The sequence below is a fragment of the Mycosarcoma maydis genome, chromosome 6 (assembly GCF_000328475.2).
Source record: "Mycosarcoma maydis chromosome 6, whole genome shotgun sequence".
Taxonomy (NCBI): domain Eukaryota; kingdom Fungi; phylum Basidiomycota; class Ustilaginomycetes; order Ustilaginales; genus Mycosarcoma; species Mycosarcoma maydis.
Window position 1 is genome coordinate 55,916 of NC_026483.1, and position 17,722 is coordinate 73,637.

Consider the following 17,722-nt stretch of genomic DNA (forward strand, 5'->3'; position numbering starts at 1 on the left):
TCAACTGGCATGCTCGTCCGGGGTTTTCCTTAGAACAGCCGCACGCACCATTCATGCCTCAGATCTAGGAGTCTTGTACCCAACACGCGTACTTCCAGCCTTACGAGGGCTTACTTGCACGCCGTCTTCAATATCATCACGATGGCTGTCCTTCCTACCACCTCCTCTTGGAACGCCGCTCGCGGCATCGCCGTCTTCGAGCCCGCACGCTTCGAGCGCCTACACCGGCTCATCACGGAAGCTGCATCCAACCCTGTCCGAATCTCACGCTCGAACGACTGGTTCGTGACCATCGATCGCAGCCGCTCTGACCTTGCAGACCTCGGCAAGGTCCGTCCACCATCCGATGTCGAGCGCAAAGAGATCGAGTCCGGCAAGATCACAATCAGCGGCAACACGCAAAGCCTCAACCCTGACTTTGCGCAGCAGTCGCTCTTGCTGGCTCGCGAATTGGTCGTCTCGGAGCACTTTGCTGCTTCTTTGCTCCAGCAAGGTCTTGCTGGTCGTGCAAAATGGGGCCGTCCCGCCGTCGAGGTCGCTTGCATCCTCTATCACCGCGAACGACTTGCATTGCTTGCGTGCCTCAAGGAGCTACTCCGTAATGCACTCACCATGCCTTTTGACGAAGACCTAGAAGCCCAACGCATGGGTCTCAAGATGGAACAACTCGTCGAATCGCTCGTCAGCATCGAGGCTTCGGTCGGCTCCACTTCCACATCCACACGCAAGCTCACGCTTGCCGAAAGGATCCTCGCTGAAATTGACAACGTCAAACAGTCCACTGCACATGTCAAGGCATCTCTCGAATCGCCTGGCTCCAACATCGCAAATCAAGGCATCCAGACACAAACGTCCAACTTCTTCGGTCTTGGTAGTAGCCAAACCGCAAAACAGCCATCATCCACATCCACTGCCAGCGGTGGCAGACTCAGCGATGAGATCCAACTTGACCGTCTTGGATGGCTGCGCGAAGAACGACGCGAACTTGGTCACCTGCTTTACTTGCTGTCCATCTCGTCTCTTCTAACAACCTCCAACATTTTGGCCATCCTCCGTTGGCTGGCTGCCGTCTCGGCAGAAACGTACGATGAGATGACCATCTACGTCCTCACTGCCCTCTTGGGGGCGATCGATGCAACTCCAGATGCAAGAGCCGCCATGGCGGATCGCGCAAGTCGAGGCACACTCCGCAACACTGTCGAAGCGCTGCTCGACGACGAGTCGTTTATCACAGTCACTCACGCCGAGATTACTCGCAAACACTGGGCCCTTGGCGAGCTCAACAGTGCTGTTGCTCTTCAATGGTCCATCTTCTTGGTGGAAGCATTTTCACGTAACCCGACCTATCGCACCCAGCTTTCTATTTCCGAAGAGCAGATCCAAGATCTTGTGCTCCAGTCCATCACCGGCTCATCCCTCTCCAAGGACTCGAAAGCCACAAGTGGCGAGGAAGGTCCTACTGGCGGCGCCTTCATTTTCCTGGTTGTGCGTGTCCTAGCCTTTCGCCAAAAGACCATCGACGCGCTTTTTGGCGAGGAAGAAGGCGCGCTGACGGCTGAGGCTGACACTGCTGCTGGCGATGTCATCGACATCAATGCTTGGGAAGATGAGGTGGACGCCGAGTTCCGTGAGTACGTTGTACAGCAGATCCACAACCTTGCTCTCGGTACCACTTCGGTCATGCTGCCCATGCTGCGTCGCATCCAACGTTCGGAAGAGGATGCCGCCTTTGCCCTCTCGCGAGCTGTCAGTGCACGAGGCAGCACATCCGCACCTCCAGAGCGTCGATACGACATCGAGGCGCTCTTCGACCTAATTGCCCTGCTCTGCCGTGGCCGACCCGAAGCTGGTCTGCCTTTCTGGGTCGGATCTGACAACCGCCCCACACGCTTCCTCGCATGGGCCATCGATGTCCGCGAGCCAGGTCACCAGCGTGCCTTGCTCAACATGCTCGCCGCCATGTCTTCGGGTCCTCAGAGCGCCAGTCAGGCATATGCGCTGCTTGACCAGGAGAGCAGCCAAGCCGGAGCTACCGGCGAAGGCCGCCTCGTCTCCTGGAGCCGTTTCTTCGAATGGATCACCTACTACATCGACACGTTCCACCAGGCCGTCAACACATCATCGTTCCATGCATCCAGCTACCAGACACTGGCCATGCCAAAGAATGAAGAGACGCTCTTGATCGGCTTTGTGCGACTCTTCCGCAACGTTGTCTACTTTTCGCATCCAGCTCGCGACGCTCTGCTCCAGAACTCATCCTACAACGCGCTGGACAAGCTCTTTACGCTCCTCACCTGCCCCATTCCGGTCGAGCTCAAAGCAAGCATTCTCGACGCCCTGTCGGCTTTCCTGCATCTCTCGTTGAGCAATCCTGCCGCTCAAGCCCGCTTCTCTTCAATCGCGACACAGCTGTGGGACCGCTTTGACGAGTGTGGCTTGATCCCCTCGGACGATGCTGCTGCAAGGTCGCGTCTCAACAGCAACACAAATGCATCCGGTTCGTTTGGTCCCGCCTTCAAGCCGCTCGCTTCCAGGGGCGTCCTGTACGAGCTGGAAAACTTCGAAGTGCCTCTCCGCACCTTTCCTGGTTCCACCAGCTTTGTCAACTTTCTTAAAGCGCTCGTCCAGCTTCCTTCCGGCACGCTTGCTGCCGGTTCCAACGCGTTGACAGATGCTCCTTTGACGTCCGCAACCAATGCCAATCCCTTCAGCACCATTGTTTCCTACGACCAGCAGGCGCAGCAGCAGATTCAAGGATCAACACAGCCAGTATACCAGCAGCAACAGCGCAGGCAGACCCGTTCTGTCGAACCCTACGTCGATTTTGTCATTGACCATGTCTTTCTCAAAGCACGAACGCGTGACTACGTTGAGCCCGCGGAACAATGGCGTGTTGTGGCCTCATGTCTCGACTTTGTCGAGCGTTCCTTGCGTTCATACGACTTGGCAGCCCTTCTCCGTAGCAGCGAACGAGCAGATGCTGTGACAGACCCAGCTTTGCTGACCCAGCTCGCGTCGCATCCCGGCTTCTTCCTGATGCGTCGCATCTTAACGGGATCCAAGATGGTTGGTGAAATGCTTGGCATCCTGGTTCCCGGCTCGGGCCTTGGAGCCTTCGAGGCCATCAATCAGAACCGTGCAAGTACTTTCTTTTATGGCACATCCGTTCGACACGTCCTCAGCATCCTCGACCGTGTGCTTCGATACCAAGATCTCTTTGTGCAGGTTCTCATTCCGACATTGGTCGACACCACCCTGAACGGCGTCCAGCTACCTTTTGACGTCTCGACCCGCGTCGGCAACTCGGGCTCGTACAGCAGCTTTGATGTTCAGCTTTTGCATGCCCACGAGTCAGTCGTGCAAATCGCACTACTTATCAACTGCGTTCGCGACGATGTCGCATTGCTGTCGGTTCGCTTGCTTGGACTCATCGCGCGCACAGCCGCCTTCAGCGCTGTCGACCGTTTTGGCGAGATGGGCTACCGCCGCAAGATGAACCGTCTCGTCGGCTTGTTGGAGATGAGCGACGAGGCAAGCCGAGTCAGGGCAGGCTATGTTGCAAGGCTGGAAGCTGAGTCTTCGGGTGACGCCGGAAGTGCAAAGATGCTTGAATCTCTCAACGGCCTCGCTGGAGGATTACAATCAGACGAGGACGAAGACGCAGATCTGCAGGCGTCCAACGGCAGGCTGGACGGCATCACTGCTCTAGCATCTAGCGATGCCGTGGAGGCCATTCAGATTGCTATTGTCAACCTTCTGCTTGCTGGCACCGAGCTCAATCAGCCCGCTCCCAACGTTGCCCACCTCTTGCTTGGCTACGACTTGCGGGCCGTGCGACCTGAAGAGCAGGTCATCGTTGATCCCGATGCACAGACTACTGCGCCGAGCGCCATTCATGTCATTCTAGCTCTCCTCCGTCCCGAGTCCGATGGCGATGGTGCTTCTTTCCTCAGTCTGGCGGAGCGATCGCCCAGCTTTGCAGAAAAATGCTTCTCCCTCATTCTGCGCCTTTGCACTCATCCATTTACAAGTGCGGCGACACTTCGTTATCTGCGCACCAAAGAGGACTACGTGGTCCAGCAGTTGCGAAGCATATCGCTGGTACCTGCTGAGCGTGGCGCCTTGACCGAAAGCTCAGCTGCTCTCGGCTTGGTGCAATTTGCCGATGGGCAAGCTATCGAAACGACGATCGACCGCGTCACTGCTTCACTGCGTATGCGCGCCTCGCTGCTCGAGCTCACTGCGCTCGAGTTGCATTCGCTACTCAACGCCGGCATGCAGTCGCGAGCAGCGAGGGTTGTTGCTGCTCTTTTCGGCTCCAACGCCACCGCTGGCGGAGGAAATGGTATCGATGCAGATGGCAGCATCGACGAGGACGAGCTCTTGCTCGGCACCGAACGCGATTTTCGCCTCGGTGCTGGTGGCGCCGAAATTCGATCGTTCGGTGGTGTACGCTTGCTAGAGATCCTGCAGAGCCTCGACTTTGAGTGGCACGACGACCGGGAGGCACTTGGTCAAAACATTACCGTCATCACCCCGGAGCAGCTCGATCTAGCCAAGCGACCCGACGCTGCTGTTGGACCTCGACTTTATGATCTTTCCGCGGTTCTTGCTATTCTTGTGCGAGAAAAGACGATTCTCCAACAGAAGGGCAATCTGCGCGACGCAGGTCAGGCCAATCCCTTCTTGGAACAAGCCGCTTTCGTGCTTCAGTGGGCTTCAGCACAGAACGCCAAGAAGGCGGTCGCCTTCTCGCGTAGACGTGTGCTGCAGGCGTGGCGACACACGCTTGACATGGTGCTCGCAAGGGCTGCGGGTCTGCTTCGCACAGAGGTTCGATCCGGCCTCATGTTTGACTGTCTGTCAGAATTGCTTCCGCGCATTTCGACGCCTTCGACCGACGCTGGCGCTCTGGATGCGCCATCTGCCGACCTCGTCGCTGGCGCCGTGCTCTCGCTGCTTACGTCGCTGCGACAGCATCGTGTCGAGTTGACGACAGGGGCACTCGACCTCGAGACAGTCGATGCTCTTCCCACGGACCGACTGCTCACGACGCTGCGGGCCCTCATCGACTCGATTCTGAGACTTGAGACCACAACACTGGCTCGCGGCAACCTCTACTCGGCCCTGATCAACTTCCTTCAGCTGGTCAAGTCTGGAAGCGGCGCCGATGCCAGCGATGAGACTGGCGCCAATGATGGTGCTTCGATTGTGGCGACCGACGTTGACGATACCATGTCCGTGGGCGGTGCCTCGACGACCATCACCAACATTTTTGGCGGACGCACGCAGACGAGCAGCCTGGAGGCGCGCACTCGAACCCTGCTGCTTTCGTATCTTGAACGTCTGATGGATGTGCTGGGTCGCGATGCGCTGGATGCCAGCGATCTGTCCAAGACAATTGCTTTCACGCTGCTCGACAAGCTGTGTGCGCTCGATGCGCCGCCTTCATCTGGCTCCTCGTCCCGTCGCGGCGGATCGAGGTGCCTTGATCTGCTGGACCGCAAGGGCTACATTAAAAGCTTTGTCACAGCGCTGCGTGATTCGGACCTGGCTTTGCAAGAGACTCTGCGTCCCGACCCTGCCAGCCTGAACTCACTCTACGTCTACGAAGCACGTCTCGCCTTCTTCAACCGCATGGCCCAGTCTCGCGACGGTGCTGAGCGCCTACTTAACGCCAAGATCTTTGACGTGCTTGCGCAGTCCGACTACCTGGCAGCACGCCCCGATCAAGATCAAGAATTTGTCGATTTTGACAGCTTCCTGCCTGCAGCTACGGAGCGTTACAATGCGATGCTGACACCGGTGCTCCAGCTGACGACGAGTATCCTCGCCAGTACTTCGGCAGGAGCAGCGAGCCAAGGAGCTTTCGGCATTACCAAGGCATTGTCATCCACCTCGGCATCTTCAGCTCCTCGTCATGCTTTGGCGCTCTTGACCGCGCACCGAGACACGCTCCTCACCGTCCTCCGCGCGCCTCTGCAAGAGTTCTGCTCGTTTGCCCAGCTTGGTCAAGCTCATCTGGTGGTCGCCATCTTTGTGCTGATCATGTCCTCGCTCGACGACGACGCGCAACAGGCGCCTAGCCCGCTTGCTCCCTACCACACTGCCATCGTTGCCTTTGCTGCCGTCTACCTGAACACGATGTCGTGGCAGTCACGCGTCGTACCCTGCAATGAGGCCGAGCGCGAAGAAAGCCATGTGCCGACTGCCTCGTTGCGTGCGCTGCGAGCTTCGAGCGAGGGAGCACACGGCAATGGCAGCGTTGGAGCAGAGGAAGAAAACGCGTTCAGCGCCAAGGTAAGCGCGATGGTGGTACGACTGCAGATGGCGTTGCTCTCTTATCTCGAGGCAGCGAGCGATGCTCGAGGCAGTAACACTGTGCGAGTTCGACCAGTGGTAGCGGCATCGCTGACGGCGAATCGCGAGCGATCGCGTACGCCTTACGGGGCAGGTGAGGATGGCGGCGATGGCGACACTTCTCGTGCTGGTTTTCTGCGCTCGCAACGCGCGTCTGCTGCTGCGTTGACAGTGCCCAGCATCGGTGGACTTGTCGCAGCGCTCGACGAATACACGGATTCGGTGGCCAAAGAGCTTCAAGCGCTGGAGAACATCGAGACGCTCTTCGAGAATGTTGACAGTGTACGTCAGGACGAGTTGGACGAGATTGCTCGCGATGCGCTCGACCAAGTGACTGCAGGCGAGCTCTCCGCGGCTCAACGTCGATCTGTGGCGCTCCGCCAGCTCTCATCGCGCAAAGCCACGCTCCGCGCATCGTCAACGTCCAAACTTGATGCGCTCGAGCTGATTCTCGTACTGCTTATTCGTCACATTGAATTCTTCCGAACGCTCCACGCTGATCGAGTATCCATCCTCACCTCGGTCGGAACCAGGTCTTCGCCTGCTGCTCTGCAAGGCGCTGCATCCCACTTAGACTGGAACAGCTTGATGCACGGTCTTGCTGAATCTTTGCTACCTGTGGTCGACGAAAAGATCGGCTACCTCTCGCTTCCACCAAGCTTGGTAGCCAATGCAAGAGAGAGACAGAGCTTCCTTCAGATGGCTGGTCGACGACTGGCTAGCTTCTTTACCGAGCAATAGCATATCTGCACACAGAACATGTATTTACATATCTACATCACCAAACGAATTGAACGCTATAAACCATCACCTTAGTCGTCCGATTGGCCCGCTGTCACAGGTAACTGTGTCAAAGATACTGTAAGCTAAACTTAGCTTTGAGCGAGGTTAAAATTTCAGAGAAAGTGGAATCAGTTATGAGCAGTGAGTATATATACGCAATAGTAATCAAGGTAAACATGGAAGTGTCCGAATTAGTTTAGTGGCTATGACGGCGCCTTGTCATTCAATTGACGCTTCTCCGCGCAGAAATCGGCGCAGACCCGGGTTCAATTCCCGGATTCGGAGAGATATTCTAAAACTTTTTTTTTGCCTGCTTGAATTTCTCGCTTCTCACCAAGATGCTGTTATTGGGACCCACGACTGGTAGGTGACCGTGAATCGTTGCCTTTCCCAACCTAAGGGGCTTCGGAATGAACTTTTACTATAGTTATTCAAGCTTTGGTGTCTGAACTTTTGTGTCCACGCGCTGAGCTCTGGCCGTTTCCCTTTGCCAATTCACACTTGTGACTGTAGCTCTACTCATCTCTTCGCACATAAACAAAAAGGTATGCCGTCGGTGGGTTCTCACACGCCTTCGAAAGGGGGAAGCATAAAAAAGTTTATAACATTTCTCCGAATCCGGGAATTGAACCCGGGTCTGCGCCGATTCCTGCGCGGAGAAGCGTCAACTAAGTGACAAGGCGCCGTCATAGCCACTAAACTAATTCGGATCCGATTGGTGACTCCAAGGAAGAAATATGCAGTTATATTCAACGCAGCAGCGAGAAAGTATCTGCGGCAAACCTCAGGAAGGATTATCTAGTGCTGTGCACACGAATCTCAGAACTGTGATGATGCTTAAGTGGGGTAAATTTGCATAATCGTGAACGTTAGCCAAGCTGCTGCCATGCAAGAAGATCCATGTGATGATCCTCAGGTTCCAAGTGGAGCGGAATCCCATTCTGATCCAGCAATAATGCGAATCGTGGTCGTGCATCAGCTCCACCATCCCTGTCTCTTCTCGCGTCGGCATCGTCTTGTTGGAGCTGTTGGTGATCTTGAGGAGCTTGATCGCCGAGTAAACCATCAAACAGTCGATGATAGCACTCGTATCCCGGCGTGTTGAAATGTTGATACGGATTCTGCGACGAAATCGGCTTGCCGCACAGATAGCAGTAGTGTGTCTGGCAACTTTTGCATGTCATGTGATTGCAACCGTACGACTTTTCGATCGCAATGGCACACGTGGGACACGGCGTAGTGAAGTGCGAGAGCCACTGTTGCGTTTGCTGTTCTTCTTCGTACTTGCGCACCATGGTCTCGAGCGTTTTGCGGCCAAACTTCTGCTCCATCAAAGCACGATCCGGTGAAGATGCAGACAAGGAGAGGTACCGACGGATCAGCTCCGACTGGAAAGACACAGGGCATGCGGTGGGTCCGTGCCAGGAACGTGAACACCAGGCGCAAAAGGCAAATCCGCAGCAAAGGCATTCGCGGAATCGCTCCCAGTGACCCGAGTTCTCGTCCGAAGAGAGTCGCACCACAGCTGCCTGACAGCCTGATCGAGGACAGTAGCATACCGAAGGGTCCGCCTCCATCTTGGCTTTGACTGTAAGTGCGTCGAGTTTGCCCAAGCGTGCTGCACCCAGAATCGATTCCAGCTCAGTGCGTGTCACAAGACCAACGACCTGCTTGTCGTCTGTACTGCCGGTTTCAGACTGACCCTGTGGAGCATTCGCGACCGTCTGCTTGAACCTAGCCTTGGCAGGCGTAATAAGGTTTCCTTCCTGGTCTACGAGGTTGTCCTTTTCACGCCGACTCCAGAGCATAACGCATTCTGGGTCAGGGCATCGTTTTGCTTGACGATGAAAGCCATCATCAACCAAGCTCGAAAGGTAGCCTGCAAGGCACTCGGAGCAGAAAATGTGTCCGCAGCCTGTGAGCCGAGTGCACGCTCGGCCTTTGCGCGTTTCGAGGCAGATGACACAGTCGAACGAAGAGACGTCGAAGTTGATGCGGCTGCAGAGACGCGAATACGCGACAAGCTGATCTGCGAGTAGTGGCTCTGCTTCCGGCGCTGAAAGGCGCTCCTCGAAGCGTAGACCCGCATGCCCTGATTCGGACACTGTATTTGCAGGTTGCAAGAAGGCAGGAGCATCGTCTGCAGGTGGCGCCTCTTCCAAAAGAGATATCCAGAGACTTTCGGAGAGAAAAGTGGCCCAGATGTACAGCACTTCCATGCCGCTCATTTGCTGATACTGCTCGTCCAGCTTTTGAAGGATCCATGAGTGAGATCGGCATTGTTGGCCCAGGGTACACGGCAACCATGATGCGGTGAGGCTTTCAACAATGGGAGAATGTTCCACTGGGTATGTCAGAGGTAGCCGTACTCGTAGCGATATGGGAGAGAGATGAACAAGTGCAGGAAGCTTCTTGGTCGATAATAGCCGCGAGGTGGACACATAACTGTTCTCCGAGGCCTCGTTACAGCTCTTGGTTGAACTCAAAAAAGGCCGTACCAGAGCATCGACGGCGACTTCTGTGGTCCTTAGCTTCTGTGAATTTGCAGTTTGCTGCGAGTGGCGATGATCTGCAAGCTCGGATGTGCTAGCACGGCCAGGCAGAAATGCAGTGGCAGTCGCATTCAGATGACCAAGCTTGTGCTCCTGCATTCGATTGCAGCTACGCCCGTTGCTTTGTCGAGATGATAAATATAAATGTTGCAGATTTCTGCTCGGCAAGGCTTTTTCGATGTCCAAAGACTGGTAGGGTTTCCTTGAGCTAGAAGCTTGCGCTGGCGTCTCTTTGAGGTCGTGTGCATAGGTTTCTACTACTATCGAAGTGGGCCTTGGTAACGTGACTGGGAGGTGAAATTCCAGCACTGGCTCTGGTTTGCTTTGTATCAGCTTGACTCTTATCTCTACAGGTGTTTGAGATATGGCCTCGTATTTTGTATCTTCTGAAGCTGCAAAGATGGATTCGAGCGCAACGATCTCGTCCTCCTGCCTCTGGCGGCACTCTTTGAGCAAAGCTTCCGATTCCATGTTAAGAAAGTGACGGGGTGCTATAGGCCAAATTAGCGCAAGAGCGCCACGGAATGTGCTGCTGCATTGAATGCCAGCGGAAGTCTTGCGTGTACACAAGTGTGGATGAGGGTAGTTGACGGTAGTGCTGGTGGTCAGAATAGGGTCAGTTGCCACTCGAGAAAGAAGCTGCATGGCTGAGCTTACACTTGAAAAGTCCCTCACACTCAGACTTTACTACTTTTTTGATTGCCGAGCGGCGTCCAGCCACGAGTGTGCCAGAGTGGAGGTGATTTCTCGTTTTTCACCGCCAAGGCATCACACCTATTTTTCGAAGGGGTTCAATCACTGTGAATAAATCTTTTGAAGCAAAGTCGAGACAAGAAATCACTTCGCTACCATCGTGCATCTTACCCTTTGCATCTCAACATCGACTGCTCGTCATGGTGCGCTTCAAAACACGCTGGCTGCTTCTTGCCATCGATGACAAGCCCCTTTCCGCAGCGTCGCCATTTCCCCCTACCAGCGACAACGATTCGACATACGCATCTACCTCAGTGTCAGCTCTTTCCGCTGCGCAAAAACAAGCTACGCTGGCGCATGGTGCGGCAAATGTTCTTACTCCGCAACTCATCACCCGACTACTACGAGCGTCGCTTGTGTGCAACTTTGGCGATGTGGCAGCTGGCGCATTCGGCGGTGTGCTGACGTGCAAGTACTATAGCACACATACGGGCACGGCCATCGTGCGATGTTCGCGTGATGCTGCCAGACTCGTGTGGGCTAGTGCAACAATGATTGCGCGCCCGGTAGAGATGAAAAGTGATGAGAGCGAGTCTTTTCCAAGTGGTGAGAAGCCATCGCTAAGGATTCGGGTGGTGCACTGCGGCGGTACGATCAAAAAGGTGCAAAACAAGGCAATCGAATTGGATAGGAAGCTCATCATGCGTCTCAGGGCAAAGCAAAAGAGACTTGCCGGCACCACAAGACAAGGGCAATCGCCAGAAAAGGTGGTCGCTGACGCATTGACTGCGAATCAATGTCTGATTGCACTATCGGCTCTGCCTACCGGCGAAGATGACGAGGATCTGGGCGAAGCACTCGATCCCAACGTTTCCCGATCTGAGGCTGCTGCCGCGTCAGACTCGATCGTACCGCAAGTGGAACATACCATCAAGCACAAACCAAAAGCAAAAGAAGACAGCATGGATTTCGAGACGCAAGCTCTGCTGCAAGAGTCACGGAAACTAATCAGCTCCATCACCATGTAATTGGCTTGGACCGAGTCCGAGTTTACGCCTGTACCGCACATCATCCGCTCTGTACCATGCAATATACCCAGCGCCACCACCATGCCCGTTCCTTGTTCTCATGCTGACTGTAGGCTCGGCCCAATCATCTGGCCCTTGACGAGCCAAAGGTACGAGTATCAACAAATGAAGAGAGAAACAAAAAGAAAAAAAATGAGATACATCTCCGAATCCGGGAATTGAACCCGGGTCTGCGCCGATTTCTGCGCGGAGAAGCGTCAATTGAATGACAAGGCGCCGTCATAGCCACTAAACTAATTCGGACGCGTTATAGACTGTAGAACGTATATTGCATATATAAATAGATACCATTTCTTGTTTTCGTTTTTTGATTCTTCCCGGCTAGTTTTAGGATTGCCAGCTACGCCGTACACACACCAGAGGCGACTTTCTCAGCAAGGACAAGTCTGTCGAAGGTTGACGTCGCAGAAGAACTTGCTGAATGAAGAAAAGCAGCGTCTAGAACGAACGACAGTTGGTGCGACTGGTAAGCTTTGCAATCAACACAGACTAGTTGTCAGACGATAGCTGCAATCGTGAATGCACGTCGGGGCACGCCACACCATCAGAGCCGTTACCCGATGTAGACCAACCGTCGGCCTAGGCGGTATGTGACGGCGCGGCTTTCGTCAGGAGTATGTGGTCCGAGCGGACGGACCGAAGGTAGAGATGTCAGCAGTGGTGACGATTTTCAACGGTGACGACGACGATGGACGAACCGATGCACAGACGAAAGGCGAGCGGCGTTTCCAGCGACAGGGCGGACCAGCTGACGGCCACAACCCTGCGTGGACAATCACGGAAATCACAAACTGCAAATCGCAAATCGTGAATCACGAATCACGAAAATGTTTTAAGTTTGCCGGTTCAGCGCATCCGGTCAAGTCGTGAATTTGTGACTTGTACAAATGACTAAACTTGGGCCTCTTTGTGATACACACGGAGGTTGCTGCACCGACACGAAACGTGAGCTGGAGCTGACCTTAGTCAACAGTCGTGAGTTTCGCGTATCTAGCCTCCACATACACAGTCGTGAAGCGTGGGTAGGGTAACTGACTTTAGTACCGAACTAATCGTGAATCACAATCGTGAATTAATGAATAAGGTATTATCTAGCTTTTAAGCTGTATCCACCGCGTAATTTCTGCGTTCCTGTTCGTGTTCATGGTTCTGTATATTTCACGATTATCTCACGTTAACACCCTTTTGGATTCTAGCTGGAGCTTTGCACCCGATTCGTGAGTGTGAGTGTCGCTGTCAACTCACCGACTTGACTGAAGAAAAAGGCTTTCCTTCTCTCCGCGGATACTCGTGACTTACAGTCGTGAGCGCAGTAATGTACAGGAATGTACAGTAAGTTAACTTCACTGTATGCAGCACATGACGCAGCGCGCAGCAAATCGTGACTGTGGACGCCGCACGCACGGTTCATAGCTCAAGCTCAGCTTGGCTACATATCGTACGCCGACATAACTTAAGGGCTTATCACCATCCAGAATCATTCACGATTCTTGGCTTTTCCTCGTTGGTCCATCCACCTGTTCCTTTGCACTTGTCACTATATCCATTCACTCACCTTCCATAGATGACGAGAGTCTCTTCCTCTCTACCTTTCAACCATTGCTTTGATCGAGCCGTGCCAGCCCTTTCCACCCTCTTGTCTACTTGATCGCATCTTTGAACCCCCGTCCTCTCCTTCAGCCGTCAAGGCTCTCCTTCAGGCTTCAGGTATGGTGCACTTTCGCCCTCTGTTTGGCTCGCGCGCAAGCGTACACGACGTCCATGACAGCTTCGGCACCACGCTCGAGGCAGTCAAGACCAGCGAAAGCGAGCATGCAAACCCTTTCGAACAGCACAACAAGGATGCTAACTCACCTCCACACGAACAACCCGTGTCCCCACAGAGCCAGCAGCAGCAAGGCGGAAACGACCTCGCCGGTCTTCTCAATGGCGCTGCCCTTGTGTCCAGAAAAGATTCCCAGTCCAAGACCCAACAGAGACATAACGACGACGCCGCTGTCGCTCTAGATTCGAGTGCACCACCGTCAGAAGACGCTGCCGGTACCGACTTGAACTCGCCCGATAATGCTGCGGCATGGTTGAAATCGCGCAATCAAGCCGAGACCTGGGATCAGCATGAATCTGCTCGCGCAAGGTCCAAGCTGGGCAGGACGCTCAAGAAGGTCGACGCCAAGATCCGTTCCACCATCGGCGTCAATGCTCCTCCCACCACTCAGCAGATCAGGAGCCCTTACTCGATTGGCAAAAATGACCACCTCACAAGTCAAGACAATTTCGCTGTCGCCGAGCTCTTGGACGAGGCCAGTCTCGAGACATTGCAGCACCTCTCAACTGACGAAGATGATGACGACGGCGATGACGAGGACGAGGTCGAGGACGAGGACGAGGCCGAGGTCCAGCAAAATGCCCAACTCCGTGACCAGCATGTCAACGATAATGATGACGGAACGACGCTTCGAGAGCCCCAGCTTCGATCTGACCCCGACAAGATCAAAGGATATGTAGACGAACTTAATCAAGTCAAGCAGGGTGCTAAGCAGCGTCGGTCCGGCAGCATGGACGGTGCTCGCCCCGGCGATACTGTCCGCACGCGTGCACCTGTCGAATTCTCCGCAGACGAAAAGATCAAGGCCATCATCGAAGAGTTTGGCGAGTGCGCCTCAGCATCAGAGCCCAATGAGCCCGAAAAGCTCATTGTCGATCACAATGCCGTCCTCATGAAGACGGTGCTGATCAGAGGAAATCTCTTTCTCACCTCCCGTCGCGTCTGCTTTCTCGCTTACATACCAGACGCTGCCAGCGGCAACAGCAACAGTTCCGATTATCCCCACCCCGGGTCCGTTGACATCCGTGCACCTTCCGATCCGAATGTGGAAAACCCTATTCTCCAGTCGGGTCCCGCGATCCTCCACCGACTCGGAAAGTTGCGTCCTAAGCGCAGAGTGTGGCTGGAGCTGCGAAAGGATTCTTTCAACGCATACTCGGCTAGCAACAAGCTGTACAAGCCTCTGCTTTCGGCGCGTCTCGCCAACATGCATGCGGTTCTACCCATCGATTGGTCCCAGCCCAACGTCATCCGCTTCGTCGAGGGTACCACCTATAGCTCTGTCGAGTTCAAGACGCAGGAAGCCGCGCTCGAGTGGCGCAAGGAGCTCGAGGCAGCCGCCTTCCATGCGCGCAACACTGCCGAAAAGGTGCGAATTAGTATACCACTCGAACGCATCGTTGGTATCGATGCGGCTGATTTTATGCGCGTCGCCAAGGTTCTTCACATTGATGTCCTAGTTGGCGCCGTCAACGACGACGAGGTACTTCAAATCGAACAAGAGAATCGCGAGCGTACCGGCCGCCATCAGCTTGATCGTACCTGGTCCACCAGCGACGCCTTCTTCAATTGCCCCAAGAATCCCGGCTTCAAGTGCCATGTCACCCAAGTCACCTTTGGTGTCACCCACAATCGCTCCGCCTTCATCGACCTTCTCCGTGAAGCTCTCACGCCGTCCAGGTCCATACAGCATTCCACAGGATACAAGAATTTGCTCAGCATTTCGCCGGCTCCCCTCCTCGATCTCCAAGGCGAGCCTGACGTGGAAGATGTCTCCACTGATAGCAGCTATTCTTCCGACGACCACAAGAGCTCGCTTGCAGACAAGTTCTGTGACGCCTTTGCTCTACCCCATCGCCCCGACGAGCTTCATATCGTCAAGGCTGAGCTCGTGCGAACGCTCCACACCCACGGCACCATCGCCATTGGCCTCGACTACTTGCTCTTCTGGCGCAGAGCTGTTGGCCGCGAGCTCAAAATCAAAGTGCCTCTCAACGATCTTCGAGGCGTCGATACGTATCGCTCCATGTTTTGGCATCACTTTGGCCTCGTTGTCCACATCACGGCGCATTCCGACATGTATTTCGACTTTGCCTCCAAGGACAATCGCGACATGACGCTCCACAAGCTCGCAGGCTTCATCCAAGCCAAGCGAAAGCAGAGCAAGGAGGGCACAGCCAGCCATGACGCTCCAGCCACCGAGGCCAAAGGTGACCACAAGTCCCCCGAAGCAGTCCAAAACATGCCGGGCAAGAAAGTTGCCGCCGAGGCGCTTTTGCACGATGACGAGTCCGAGGTGCCCGTGTTCGAGCCTGATGTGCTTGCTTACCTGCCCAAGGTGGTCAACATGGACCGCAACGCGATGCGCGACTCCATCCGCATCTCACCCATGCGTATCTACTGCCTGACTATAGGCTCGCGTGGTGACGTGCAACCCTATATTGCTCTTTGCAAGGCGCTCAAGGAGCACGGTCACACCCCTGTCATTGTTTCGCATCCTGAGTATCGCAGCTGGGTTGAAGGGCACGGTATCGAGTATCGTGGCGTAGGTGGCGATCCTGCCGCTCTGATGAAGCTCAGCGTTGAGCATCGCATCTTTTCGCCCGCTTTCTTCAAAGAGAGCATCGGCAAGTTCCGCGTTTGGCTCGACGAGCTGCTGCGTGAATGTTGGGAAGAGTGCCAGGGTGCCGATCTGCTCATCGAGAGTCCTTCCACCATGGCTGGTATTCATGTTGCCGAAGGCCTTAGTATCCCATACTTCCGTGCGTTCACCATGCCTTGGACAAAGACCTCAGCCTACCCACAGGCGTTTAGCGTTCCGTCCATCGAGATGGGTCCGTCTTACAACTCGTCGTCCTACACGCTGTTTGATCAGGTCATGTGGGTAGCTACTTGTGGTCAGATTAACCGGTGGCGCAAGCATATGGTTGGCATCGGTCCTACAGATATGTCCAAGTTGGATGCAGATTCGGTGCCATTCATCTACAACTTTTCACCCGCCGTAGTGCCTATGCCGAATGACTGGGGTGACCGTGTCAAGATCTCTGGCTACTGGTTCCTCGACAATCCGGAATCTAATTGGACGCCGCCCAAGGAAATGTCGGATTTCCTCGAACGCGCCCGAAAGGACGGCAAGAAGATTGCCTACATCGGATTCGGTTCGATCACCATCGAAGATGCCGAAGAGGTTACCGCGAACATCATGAAAGCAGTACACCAGGCGGACGTTCGAGCTATCGTGGCCAAAGGATGGAGTGGGCGCGGTGGATCCAAGACGAAGAAGAAGAAGAAACAGCAGCAGCACAAACCTCAGTTGGAACACAAAGACTCGGCTGCTTCTCATCCTGAGGGCGAAGATGCGGCTACTGAAGAAGAGCACGAACCCGAGATTCCGATCCCAGACGACGTATTTGTCGTCGAGTCGGTGCCGCACGACTGGCTGTTCCCTCAAATCGACATTGCGATGCATCACGGAGGCGCGGGTACCACGGGTGCATCGTTGCGCGCTGGTCTAGTTACGTTGATCAAGCCGTTCTTTGGAGACCAATTCTTCTGGGCCAACAGAGTGCAGAAACTGGGTGCTGGTGCGCGCGTCAACGGCTTGAGCGTTAGCGACATTAGCGATGCACTCAAGAGCGCTGCTTCAGATCGCGTCATGGTGGAAAAAGCGCAAGGAGTAGGCGAAAAGATTCGCTCGGAAAATGGCGTGGCTACTGCCATCGAGTTTTTGTACAAGAACATTCCGCTTGCGAACAGGCGTACACAGCGCAAGCTGGAGCGTGAAGCGATGCACGAGTCTTCAACAGACACGAGTCACATTCGCACCAATCCGCTGAGGCGCCTCAGTTCGCACCATAGACAGAACAGTTCGGGGGGCGAGCGCAAGGATTCGCAGCACAAGCAGCAAAGGGGGGCCACGCTTCCAACCGTCTCGACCTTGTGCGATGCTTCTTCGTCTTCGCCCACCTCATCGCGTGAGGAGCAGGCATTCCACCGGTCCGCTACGATCTTTGAGTCACCCGCTAACGAGGCTGGCACTCCGCAAAGCGCAGGCAGCTCGAGCCCGACGAAAACTAGCTCTTTCCTGGCTACGTTGAGCTCGCTCAACCCTTTACCCGCTTCAATGACAGCATCGCTTAAGGAGACAATTACGCTGAACTCAAGCACTTCGGACACAACGGCGGATGGTGAAGAGGCAAAATGGTTTGGCGAGAGGAGTAACACTAGCACTACGCTCCCAGGAGCGTTGAATGTAGGCGAGGAAAGCGAGGAGCACAAAATGAACCGTCTCAAAGGGTACAAGAATGCGAAAGCCGAAGACATTCGCAGGAGGAAACTGCTCTTGGAGCGCTTGGAGAGGGAGAGAGCGGAGAAGCAGCAGAATCAGCCCCAGCGCAAGGAGGAAGATGAAAATTAGACAT

The 17,722-nt window shown here is 54.8% G+C and overlaps 4 protein-coding genes and 3 non-coding genes across 7 annotated transcripts; 4 read left to right on the top strand and 3 right to left on the bottom strand.

The window, feature by feature from the left end:
• Nucleotides 1-141: 141 nt before the first annotated feature.
• Nucleotides 142-7,101, top strand: UMAG_02524 (uncharacterized protein; the record flags this gene model as incomplete). The annotated part of the gene is made up of 1 exon (XM_011390636.1): nucleotides 142-7,101. The coding sequence occupies one exon, from the start codon at nucleotides 142-144 to the stop codon at nucleotides 7,099-7,101; it is 6,960 nt and encodes a 2,319-aa protein (XP_011388938.1).
• A 227-nt stretch (nucleotides 7,102-7,328) lies between these two features.
• UMAG_16045 lies at nucleotides 7,329-7,428 on the top strand. Its single transcript has 2 exons — nucleotides 7,329-7,365; nucleotides 7,394-7,428. It is a non-coding gene; the product is annotated as a tRNA-Asp (tRNA).
• Nucleotides 7,429-7,753: 325 nt separating this feature from the next.
• UMAG_16046 lies at nucleotides 7,754-7,853 on the bottom strand. Its single transcript has 2 exons — nucleotides 7,817-7,853; nucleotides 7,754-7,788 (listed from the first exon to the last, which is right to left on the bottom strand). It is a non-coding gene; the product is annotated as a tRNA-Asp (tRNA).
• A 159-nt stretch (nucleotides 7,854-8,012) lies between these two features.
• Nucleotides 8,013-10,166, bottom strand: UMAG_02525 (uncharacterized protein; the record flags this gene model as incomplete). Its single annotated transcript, XM_011390637.1, has 1 exon — nucleotides 8,013-10,166. One exon carries the CDS (start codon nucleotides 10,164-10,166, stop codon nucleotides 8,013-8,015), a length of 2,154 nt encoding a protein of 717 aa, XP_011388939.1.
• A 422-nt stretch (nucleotides 10,167-10,588) lies between these two features.
• Nucleotides 10,589-11,416, top strand: UMAG_02526 (uncharacterized protein; the record flags this gene model as incomplete). Its single annotated transcript, XM_011390638.1, has 1 exon — nucleotides 10,589-11,416. One exon carries the CDS (start codon nucleotides 10,589-10,591, stop codon nucleotides 11,414-11,416), a length of 828 nt encoding a protein of 275 aa, XP_011388940.1.
• A 203-nt stretch (nucleotides 11,417-11,619) lies between these two features.
• Nucleotides 11,620-11,719, bottom strand: UMAG_16047. The gene is made up of 2 exons: nucleotides 11,683-11,719; nucleotides 11,620-11,654 (listed from the first exon to the last, which is right to left on the bottom strand). It is a non-coding gene; the product is annotated as a tRNA-Asp (tRNA).
• Nucleotides 11,720-13,185: 1,466 nt separating this feature from the next.
• UMAG_02527 (UDP-glucose:sterol glucosyltransferase Ugt53A1) lies at nucleotides 13,186-17,718 on the top strand (the record flags this gene model as incomplete). The annotated part of the gene is made up of 1 exon (XM_011390639.1): nucleotides 13,186-17,718. The coding sequence occupies one exon, from the start codon at nucleotides 13,186-13,188 to the stop codon at nucleotides 17,716-17,718; it is 4,533 nt and encodes a 1,510-aa protein (XP_011388941.1).
• Between the last annotated feature and the right edge of the window lie 4 nt (nucleotides 17,719-17,722).